This window comes from Zosterops lateralis, assembly GCF_965231275.1.
Source record: "Zosterops lateralis genome assembly, chromosome: 4".
NCBI lineage: Eukaryota > Metazoa > Chordata > Aves > Passeriformes > Zosteropidae > Zosterops > Zosterops lateralis.
Genome location: NC_139765.1, coordinates 11,165,956 through 11,177,927, shown reverse-complemented (window position 1 = coordinate 11,177,927; position 11,972 = coordinate 11,165,956). Strand labels below are relative to the sequence as shown.

Here is an 11,972-nt window from a genome sequence, read left to right as displayed (position 1 = left end):
ACGGCCCGAAGAGGATTTGTATTTGAGTAGTGAGTATGTATTTGTAACCTATTATTACTGGGCATTATGAAGACCACTAAATGAAAAATGGTCCCTGTCCCAATTAACTTTTAAACCAATTATACAACTCCTTTTTTTTTCTACAGGCTAAAAGATGGAGCAAGACGAAGACTCTTGTCTTGCTACTGTGGCTTGTTTGTTTTTATTTCCCATCCCAGGGCTTCAGGGAGTGTGTTTCTGCTAAGTATTTCTGCAGCTGTTCAAAAGCAATCTTACTGCACAATACAGTATCTGAATAATTGTCTCGGGTGACTATTAAAGTCTGCAGCTGCCCCATAAAACCACGAGGAGTAATCTTGCACCACAGCAGAAAATATCCAAGAGCCAACCCTGCGGAGTGTAATTTCTGTTAGGAGAGAGCTACTGCAACTGAGTGGAGATTCAGGAAGGCAGAAGGAGCACACGGAAGGCTCTGGACCTTAAATTGTTTCTTTTCTTGCCGACCAAGCAAAGCTGTTGATTTTTAAATATTGAATTGTCTGTATTCATCCCCGGCCAACTGAAGTCAATGGACAGGCATGGAGGAGGACTTTAACCTGTTACACGTGGAATGTTTGTCTTCCCCTTTGCCTCTCTGTCTCTCCTTAAAGCTTTTTACACACTGCACTAAAGGAACCCCTTTACACATTGCACTAAAGGAACCCCTTTAAAACCTAATGTATGGTAATACAGTTTAATTGTGGTTGGTTGGGCTGTTGGGGATAAAATGAGCTGGTTCCAAGTAATTTTGCTGACTCTAAACTTGGCTCTGTACAGAGAGCTGGAGGAGGGGAGATTACTAATAAAAATAGCTGTGCTACCTGGGGAAGCTCTGCATACTGCAAAGGTACTGTTAGAGTAGGCCCCATGATTGCAGATAATTGATTTTTTAAAACAGTGACATTTGCCTCACACTGACTACATTACCTGCCTCTTAACCCTTATGTAGGAACAACTCACACACAAATGTAACTCCTAGACGAGCGCTCTCCGGGCACTCTTTTCTAACTTGCCAAAATCTACTCACTTTGCACTCATTACACAGCTCCTTTCAATCTGGGAGTTGGACACAGCTGAATGGTTGAAGGCAGAAATCTCCTGTCTTCCTTTCCTGCAGGATGAAAATAGACACAACCCCAAATCTGGGGGCCCTGTTTCTCCTCCCCTCATCCTCTGATGTAGAACTTCCACTGAATCCCACACACAGTCCACCAGACAGTGATACCTGCCTGTTGGAAGGACAAGTGATTACTACTGATCAATATTTTGCTTACATGGAACATTTAATTCTTTTGGATGGTTACTCCTCAAAAATAACCATCTGGGCAATAGTATCCCTCTCCTTTCCTGCCTTCAGCTCTCATAATCATCAGCAAAATGCCAGGCAGAAGCTGCTCTATTAGCTAAGCATGGTTCACATCCCATCAGTGATAAATATATATAAATTAAATGTTAAGAAACTCCAAATTTAGATGACTAATAATGTGCAATAATATCATTTAGCCTATTGACATTCAACTGTGGTATGAATCCAGTTAAGATGAACAGAAACCAAAGGTTCAGACCATCCTAGAGTAGCATAGAAATCTCATGAGAAAATGAGCTTGTTTCAATCCACAGGGCCAAGCTCTTTCACTGCCTGACATAAATAGATACATCTACACAATGTAGGATCAGGGAGAGCTTCAGAAATCAACTTCATAACTTTACCAGTTTATCTATAGACATACAAGGTCTGTCTGTTGCTTACTTACAGAAATATCTTGTCTGCAGAGATAAGTTAGTAACTTTGTGCTAGATACTTTTTATCATCTCTGTCTTCTCAGTAGCTCACTCAAGCCTTCTGTGTGCAGTTGGAGTGTCGCCGTGGCAAGAAATCTTCCAGTCTGGTCTCCAGCTTTATTATTTCCTTATATCTCTGGAGCAGAGAAGTAGTACAATAACAACTAAAACCCACTGGACTCTTATATAAATGATCAAAACCTCAATGTCTTAAAAATCATTTTGCTCTCTACACTCTGTCATTTCAATCTATGAAGGGAAATTTAAAAAGCATTCTGCTTTCATAGTGAATACTTTCTCCTTCTGCTACTGCAGTGTCATTTTAAAGGATCAGATTTTGTTCTGTGAGCTGTATGTAATAATGTTTAGCAAATAACTCATTGTATTAGTTTAAAATAAAGTTACTATGGTAGCTCAAAATCTGTTTTATGGGCATATATCAACTTTCTTATGTCATTTAATGATAATAATATCTTGCTTTCCTAACCAAAACAATTGTAAAGCTCAAATAGCATCACAAAATCTGAGTGAAGTTTTCCCCTCCAGTTCAGCATGGGGCTTTAAACACCTCACCTCACCACACATGCATTACTGCCAGCTGCAAAGGTGGTTCTGTGCTGCAGACTTATTTTCAGAAGCAAGATGGCTGTTACAGTATTCTTATGGACTGAAAAAGGAATCAAGGCAAAGAAAAAAGGTCCATGTATAGACCTAAAAAGGTTTTCCTACATGCCCACCAATCCTTTTCTGAGTTGCTCCTCAAGTGGGATATCAGGCTGGTAGGGCACAGATTACAGATCGTTTTCCTGTGCTGTACTATTTCTTATGATTGCTCTGCACCTGACTTTTCATCTGGAAGATTTTAAGCAACTTTAGATGATAACATGATAATGATTAGTAAATGAGCTTTGTGGAGTCTCTGCACAATGTATAAATGATGTATAACTGGGCATATAACCAGCAGATGTAACCACTCCTGTGGAGTGGAGTTTGTATCTTTTTCTCTCAAGGCCTGATGGTCACCGCCTACTGTGACTGGTCACTTCAATCATTCATTACCATCTCTGTCTCCCAAATGAGCATCTGGAATTCTGGAAAAAAAAAAAAAAAAAAAAAAAAAAAAAAAAAAAAAAAAAAAAAAAAGGCAAATTCCAAGACTGAGAACTGTTGTCCTCTAAACAGTGGCATGGATAAAAGACTGGATATGCCAGAGAAGCCTTCACTGACCTATATCCAGCAGGAAGCATTCCCAAAGGAACAATGATCCTTTCTTGCTGTTTTTGAAACAGTTCCCTAGAGAAACCAGACAGCAGCTTGAGGTCTTATGAAGAAGAGGAAGTGTGTGAATCATAGTGAAATTACATAGGTGTCAACATTTGATATAGTGAAAGTACTTCCTAACCAGAAGGTGCAGGTTTTAATAGAGCAGCACAAAAAATTACTCTGGTCCGTCATACTAAACATTTTTGCAGCACTTCTCTTGTGGTATTTAAACAGCATTTCAGATTTTAAGTTAAAATATGGACTGGATCTTAGTGTTCACGATCTGTTTTACTCTGTAAAGCACTCATGAAGCAGGCATAATTTGCCAGTTTTACTTGAAGAAGAAACTGATTTGTATTATCAAAGGGGTGGTGAACAAAAGCTTGAGTTGTGGTGAAAATGTACTGTTGCTACCTTCTTTACCACTCTAATTATGGTGAATAAATGGAGCCAGAGAAGGAGACAGGACAGAACAAGTCTGATCAATACTTGCCTGTCTTTTGCCCTCCCTGCAGTTAAAAGAGAATGACTGCACTTATCTGGCCTTCTTGGGGAGTATCCATTCCTTGCTGGAGGTTAAATGAAAAACTCTTTTATTCCTACTTTTATGCTGACCCTAAACTCATGTCCTGATTCTCCTGTCTCTGGCTACACAGACAGTTCTTCAAGTCAATGGGAAAATTGTCATAAAAAAAGTGTTGCTCACATGAATGAGGTTTGCAAGATCAAGCCCTTCATGATCAGTATAACCCTGGGCTCTGGGCTGATATGGCATCTCTGATTTACAAGAGTAATCCCATTAGCATCCAAGGGACAATTCACATGAGTAAGAACTGTGGGAATGGGCCCCTCAGGAGCAACTATCACCACAGTTATGTATCCAACCTCACTCAGATCACAGCAGTTCCCAAATGTTCTACAGGCATTTTATGCTGTAGAGAAGAAAACAGACCTTGGGCACAAGTTCACTTCTGCTTTACAGATTATGGCCCCACTTTGGCACTCTTCATATTCTCTGCCTTCGAAGAGGCTCCCCTCTAAGAGCCTCAACCTTTTAAGTGGTTCAGGGTCAGCAAGAAATCTGGGCTTCTCTAATTTCTATTTTTCCCCCTTTTTTCTTGCTTTTTAATTTTTTTTTTTAATTTCTCCTTTTCAGTTTTCCCTATTTTTTTCTGATTTTATTTCCTTTTAAATATTTTCCTTTTATTTTGTAGTCTCTCTTTGCTTTTACCTTTTCTTTTTCTCCTTTTTCTTATCTTCTGTTGCCTTCCCTACCTTGCTTTTATCTTTTCTTATCTTCTGTTGCCTTCCCTACCTTGCTTTTATTTTAAACAAATTTCTTCCTCTTTTCTCCTTCTTTCTTCTTTTTCATCCCTTCCTGTCCTTTTCCCTTCCTCCTAAACTTCTTTCTCAGAATCAGAGGTATTCAAAGAGGGTAGGAAAAACATTAACAAGGTGTTTGCCTCAAAATTCAAAGAATGGGTGTATAGCAGCTTTCCCAGTTTCAGAAGTGCTTTTTAAAAGTCACATAAATCAATCTGAATTTCCAGAATCTGAAAAACTGAAATGTAAAATCCAAAGGAAAGCATGGAAATAGTAGAATTTCTACATACATTTATGCTTCTTTTTATATCCTACCTAAGATGAGTGAAAATCACTTTTTCCCTGATTTTCTGTTCTTTCTAAGCGTAGTTCTGAGAACTTGTGTAAATCAATTACCAGCTTTTCTTCTCAAGTATAAGAATGTGGGTTTAGTTTTACTGTTAATTTAATAGATTTACCTGCTTTTTAAACTGACTGCAGATAAGGATTAGAATGCCAAACAAACAAAAAGATGGCAAAAGAAGATAACTGCAGTTTTATTTCAGTCATACCATGTAATTATGATATGTGTTAGGTGTGGTAAAAAACCCATGAAGATACAATTCCTTCCTTGAACTAAGGCACGAGCTGCAGAAATTCATCCCTGTTTTTTGAAATAAACCCATTCCCTGGGATGGAGCCATACCCCTGTGAGTTTTTTGTTGACTGCAGCAGGAACACTATTTATTCTTAGTGAGAACAAAGGTTCTTGAACCCAACTCCTACAACATTTCAAAAGAGTTCTGATACTGCAGTTCTTGCTTAAATGAGTTTTGCTGTGTTTTATGACTTTAAGAAGAGTTACACAGGAATTTGACATGACAGGACATGACATTAAACACAAAAGTAACATCAGTGAATATATGTACCTAAGAGGAGAAATTTTTTCATAAGGATGAAGCTTTAAAAACTGTATCCCTTTCTGACTGTGTACACATCCTTGGGATTCGTTTTTAAACCTTTGCTGGGCATCTGAGTACATTTATCCCCATCTTTTTCAGTCTTGCTTATCATGAGCTGCTTAGTCACAAGCATCGCTCCTGCTGAGTGCTGTGGGAACAGCATCATTCTCCCTGAAGAACCACCGGGAAGCTCGGACTTGTACCAAGTTCACTCTGTCCATCACTTTGTAGCACACAGGTAGAAGCCTGTGGCCAGCTGAGGAGTTCCTTATTTTCTGTTTCACTTTGCAAAGCACCACGATGCATCTCTATTATGGAAGGGCGCTGACGGCTCGGCGATACAAGCACGTTTCATTTTCTTGCCATTTGGTAAAAGTTAAGGCGCACCAGAACAAGGGAGGGGAAGAAACACTGAAACTTTCCGGCAAGCTTTGAGCCCTTTTGGGAACTTGCACAACCGCAGGACTCGGCTGTGACTACTAATGTCACCAGGAGCGCCTGCCTGGCCCACAGCCTTTGCTTTCCCCCCGTGCAGGAGTGTTCAGACAGCAGGGCTTCCCCCCTGTCTGAGGGGGAGAAAGTTTTCACTCGTTCTCCTTTTCTTCCCGCCAGCTTTTGCCGATCTCTGGGCCCGTCCCGCCGCTCCCGTGTGGCCGCGCCGAGCCCGCGGGGCTCCGTGAGGGCGGCCCGGGCGGGACCCGCCCCCGCGGCCGGCGGGGCGAGGCGGGGCCGGGCCGGGGCACAGCGGGGCGGGCCGGGGCAGGGCCGGCCGGGGAGCAGCGGGGGCGGGCCGGGACTCAGAGCCGGCCGGGGAGCAGCGGGGGCGGGCCGGGACTCAGAGCCGGCCGGGGAGCAGCGGGGCTCGGATCGCCGCGGGCACGGCCCAGGTGCGGGCGCTGCGAGAGGGCGGCGGGACCCGGGAGCCAAACCCGCCGCGGGTGCGGGAGGGCGGTGCGGGAGCTCCGTGTGGGAGCTCCGTGTGAAGGGCCGCGGGGATGGGGGGGGGGCGGTGTGGCGGCACCTCCCGCGGGGCTGGGCCGGGAATCGGCAGCTGGATTGTGAGCGGAGCGATGGGAGAAATCGCGTTGGGAACACGCACAGACAAGTGGCCCCGGCGGTGCCGTGTCCCGGGGCCGCGGGAGGGCCTGAGCCTGGCCGCTGCTCCCAGCCCCTCAGCGGGCTTGCAGAGATTATTTTTACTATTATTATTATTACTGTTGCCCGTGTATATCAGGCTGTTCGTAACCGTAAACGGGCATATCCCTGTTTACAGTTTGTTGTTTGCAGTTGCTGCTGGCGCTGCAGACTTGTTTTGGTGCTGAAATGTGGAGTTTTTCGGTGCCTCCTTCCATTTTGTGCTGAGGGCGGGTCCTGGGCATTCTGGGAGCGGGGAGAGGTCACAGGGCAGCGGGAAAATGGATAAATGTGGCCGGGCACCGAGTGTCCCGGGCCAGTGACTTGGATCGTGCTTGGATGCGTTTTCAGCGTGGCTTATGGAAAAATGCTCTGGCGCTGCGGATTTACTTTGTTTTTGTTGTGTGAAACGCCGTGTGCTTTTTGCTGTGAGACAAAGTTAAAAGAGCGGGATAGTTCTATCATTTTAACAAGGTTGTTAAAATGAATAGAAACAGTTACTGTCCGTTTCTGAGGAGAGTCTTCGCTGTTTTATCTTGGGAACTGGGCTGTGGTGAGAGAGAGGAGGGAGAGTTACATTGGAGTTACATTTCCCATGATCCAAAGGCCCTGTGCCAGGCCCAGTGACCCAAGAGCTGTTCTAGAAAGGATAAAAGAGGGAGCAGGATCCCCTCACAGAGGTCCAGGCAAGGCTGGATTTGTTTTCACTGAGCAAACCACTGCTTACCTCCACCCTGCCCACTTCCTCACCGAGGACGTGCCTTCAGAGCAACTCTTCCCTAGTGCTCTTTGCTCATCAAGTTCCCCTTGTTTGGCAATAGCTGACTGTGCTGAAAGCAAGATGAGAGGTTGTTAAAACTGTGATCAAGTGGATATTAACGTTTTTATTACCATTGTTAAAGTTATATCGCAGGAAGTAAGTTAGCCGTAACAAGAAAAAAATCATTTATTTCAGTCTTTAGTGAAGGTAAGACATCCTAGCTGTATGGATTCGTAGTCACTAAGTGCATGATTGAAGCATTTGGTGAGGCAAAAACCAGAGTCTGTGCAGGGCAAAAATTAAATGTGCACTGGGGTGTCTTTTTTTTTTTTTTTTTTTTTTTTTTTTTTTTTTTTTTTTTTTTTTTCACCTGCATTCACTGCTCAGCACATCTTAAACTTTCTGGTGTTGATAGAAGGTATGGCCTCCATAGTATTGTGTGTTTGGTATGGTCCTATTGGAAAGAGACTTCATTAGTTTAAACTTCCCATGCTAAAAGCAGAAATAGTCCTCTCCTTTTTGTCATTACAACTTAATCTTTGCCTGTGAGTCATGCTAAAAGCAATTTTTAAGAACAAGGTCTCAAAGGGGAAAAATGCATGTTCAACTCGGTTTGATCACAAGTTACTGCTGGGTAGGAAGATACTGGTTAGCTTGAAAGCTGAAGTGCAATTATAATTGTGTCATTTTACACACAAAAAAGGGTAGGCAATACTAATTTTCCTCTTTACATTCTGTAGTGTTCAGAGTATTGTCACACACTCCTATCCTGATAACTGCTTAGGGAAATTTGCTAATTCAAATGAATTGGTCTAAAATTGATCTAACTCCTTGTATTATTTCAAAAGAGTACTAATTTCTGTGACTAAGTGTTGTTTCTGCAATTACATTAAATATTTTGGTAGTTTGTGGTTTGACAGTTTAATAAGCACTTATAATGGAAGCAAAATATTATAATTCATCATCTTAAGGTATTATATTATGCTATTGTGAAAAAATAAACCAGGGGGGAAATCGTCTGAAAAGAAACTTTCCACAGTGGCAAAATCATGCTGTCATTGCAGTAATGCTAAAAAACAAGGCTATTAACACAATGTTGCTGTCAGAACTTTGCATTGCAATTATGTTAGCTTTAACTAACTTTAATGTTTTTTAGAGGTCGTCAGTGAGAAGGGGAGAAATGGCCAAAGCCACGCAGTTAATTAACAATGAAGTCTTCCGGGCTTTCGCTACTTACGCGGCCATTGTTCTTCTGAAAATGATGCTAATGAGTCTGATAACAGCCTACTTCAGGCTCACAAGGAAGGTAAGCATTTGGAAATACTGGCTGAGAGAACAGACTGGCATCTCTATTGAAATACAGAGGCATCACAGCTATATCTTTTCAGCTTCCAAATACTGCTGCTGTTTATTTTCTTCTTCCTCCCTATTCTGGAGGGATTCTGAGTTTGGTGCTTTGTTAGTCACGATTGGATAATGTTTTTAACCTAATTATAAGATAATTATGAGACTTCCCGTAGAAAGAAGTGATCCAAAAGCACTTTCAGATAATTTGTCAGGAATGGTGAAAAAGAGACTTGAGGCCTTCTACCTTGTAGGTGCCTGTGTTCTGTCAGCCTATTGGGCTTACTGCAGGCTTGTCCATCTCACAAGAAGACTTTACCTGAATGCATAAATTACATTGCATTAATTTGGCAGCACACAAGCTGTGTATGTACAGGCTGGGCTCAAGAAAGCAGTAATGCAGCAAACATGGTATTATTCCCTGTGCTTTTAACTCCAGGTAAGTTAGGTGAGGTTATTGAGGCATTGGTAAAAAGAGTGACCTTTAGAGCAAGCTGCCTTGACTGGATAAAACATTTTGGCTGCTAATGTCACTTGTGTGCTTGTGTTTGAAACAGGCATTTGTCAACCCAGAAGATACAGCATCATTTGGAAAAGGGGAGAGTGCAAAGAAATACCTGAGGACTGATCCAGATGTTGAACGTGCACGCAGGTGATATACAGGAACCTCTAACAGTTATTTTAAATAACAGAATAATATTAAATCAAGGAGTTAGTTTCACCCCCTTCTCTGTCAAGCCTGTGTGTGTTTTATGGTGTTTTATGTACCAATCTAATACATTAATGAGTTTAAATGAACAAACCATTCCGAGATTCAAATGGTCAGTGTGCATTTTAAGAACAATAAGTCATTGTCTGGTTATAAAAGCTAACTCTTGGGTTAACTCCTGTCTGCATGGGCAAAGTGATGAGAACACTAAAATATGACCATAAGTTGATGTAGCACATGGCAAAATTTTCTGTTTCCAAAATCATAAATTTCAGGATGCTGTTTGATACACCTGTGCTACCAAGGAAAGCTTAAATGGAATGCTTTCCATAGGATTTTTCTTTGATGAAGCTAAGTTTATTTTTATACCAAAAACTTGAATGTCAGTGAACTCTTCTCATATAAACCTCCATTAGGGAAGATCTTGAAAATATATACCAGTGCTGATTTAAGAACACTGCATCCTTGCAAATAATGATTGTTATTTCACAAAGTATATTTCTGTGTGCCTCTTATGGATTAAAATCTCAGAAAGTAGAGCCTAATCTAAGTGGGCTGTAAAGATGTTCTGCTGCTTTCTTTTCTGCTGCTCAGTAGTTCAGGGAGTTGTTGCTTAATTTCACAGGTATTACATAAGAGTGGAAACTTTTATGATGAGGGGTAATTCCTTTCTCTTTGTAAATTGTAAGAGACTAACTTTATGACCCATTTAACTCAAACTGTGGTAAAGAAATGACAACCACCTCAGTCATTTTCACAGAATAGATTTTTAAAGCACTGTATTATCAAATCCTGTTTTGTTGTTTTGTGGAGTTTTTCAGACATCCCCAGACCTAGTTAGTCAGCTTGGTTCTGGTTACTATGTTGGTGTTGCAGCATCCATATTTTCCTCCCAACTGTGGTTCTTAGTGGAAGTTCTCTATATTTTCTTCTGCAAGCTTCATGGCAACAGATAATGCTACATAAATATAGCATGGCTTCTCTTTTGTATGTGATCGGAATGTGTTCAGTTTATGGGGGAAAAAAAGATTTTTTTTTTTTTCAAGAAAGAAGATAACCTTCTTCAAAGTACTTTTGTGAGAAATGAGAATAAAAAAAAACCTGGAGGGATATGCTTCCTTGTAATGATAAATATATTCTAAAAGCAGCTGCAAGACAGTGCCATGACCTGATTCCAGTTGGCTCTGGAATTTGAGATCATTAGTAAGGCTTAGACATTGTTTCAATCAGTAAATTGGGCTGGAAGTATAATTTATCTGAAGAAGTGAAGGGAGCTGGGAAAGTTTAGGAAGGAGTGTGAAGAAGCGCTTCAAGATATGGAGTTAAGTCTCTACACATTTTTAGCAAATTATATTGTGGTTTCAAATTTTCCAGTGTTTTTTCAGCTATTTTAGTGCTTAAAGTGAAGAAAATGAACGAAAGGCATAACTGTCACACCTGTTAGATGTTCAAAAATAACCTTCTTCAAGATGATGGAACTTCACGAGCATTTGATGGAATTTGGTTCCTATGGAGTATATTTCATATTTTCTTTATGGACACCAGATTTATAGGATTAGAATAGATCATTTGGGCCATGAACTGTAATAGTTTCAGTCACAGTCCTGCAGCTAATTGATGTTAATTGAGAGAGGCTCCAGGAGAACAGCTACCTTTCTTCTTCCTTGACTTTGCATTGTTGCACACCCAGGTGCACTCAGGCACCTCCTGTAAGTCCTTAATATTACCTAGATCCTGGGGAAAACTAATACCTTTCATACATAATATCAGAAACTTAAAAACATGGGGTGCAGCAGGAGAGACCAGAGTGATGTCAGGTGAACATGCCAAAAATAGTTTCAGTAGCTGAATCAAGTCCCCTCTACAGAGAAAGCCAGGAGTGAATAGTAGCGTGCTCTGAAGATGCTGGAGAATTATGAGGCTTGAAGTGGTTTATTCAACAAAATACAACACTAAAATAACTTTGCTTCTTTCTCCAGAGGCCACTTGAATGACCTGGAAAATATTGTCCCATTTGTTGGCATTGGACTGCTGTACGCTCTGAGCGGCCCTGAGCTGTCCTCAGCCCTGCTGCACTTCAGGATCTTCACAGGGGCCAGGATCTTTCACACTTTTGCATACTTGATCCCCCTTCCCCAGCCTGGCAGAGGTCTGTCTTGGGCAGTTGGCTATGCAGTGACCTTCTCCATGGCCTACAATGTCCTGAAGGCAGCGTGGCTCCTGTAACAGGGCTGTGGCTTCCCTGTCCCCTTTGACATTCCACAAAAAGTTTCCAGCACTGTACCATGATGTCTCGAGTGAGCCAATGAATCTTCCATGGAATTCTTTTTTTTTTTTTTTTTTTTTTTTTTTTTTTTTCTTTCCACAAAAGCTTTTTGTTCCTGTTCAGAAATGTTTCTTTCTTGGAGGAAAAAGAATCCTTCTCCCTGTATTCCCTGTTCATGGGTTGCACTGCCAAATACTAGATTGGATGTTCCCTTTGCGATTTGTCAAGTGCTTGCAATTCTAAATGTGCGATGATGCTGTATTGATAGAGTGTTTGATAATTTTCTACAGATGCACTATTTTTGGCTGTAGCTCTGAAGTCTAAATCAATAAAGACAAGATTAAAAAAAAAAAAAAAGAAGCCTGTTTGTATTTTTGTTTTCATTTTGACTCTTCTCACTGCAGCCGGCAA

The 11,972-nt window shown here is 41.3% G+C and overlaps 1 protein-coding gene across 1 annotated transcript; it reads left to right on the top strand.

Moving 5' to 3' along the window:
• Window positions 1-6,152: 6,152 nt before the first annotated feature.
• Window positions 6,153-11,649, top strand: MGST1 (microsomal glutathione S-transferase 1). The gene is made up of 4 exons (XM_083859046.1): window positions 6,153-6,235; window positions 8,399-8,548; window positions 9,144-9,238; window positions 11,275-11,649. The coding sequence occupies exons 2-4, from the start codon at window positions 8,423-8,425 to the stop codon at window positions 11,519-11,521; spliced, it is 468 nt and encodes a 155-aa protein (XP_083715172.1). The 5' UTR covers window positions 6,153-6,235; window positions 8,399-8,422; the 3' UTR covers window positions 11,522-11,649.
• The last annotated feature ends 323 nt before the right edge of the window (window positions 11,650-11,972 follow it).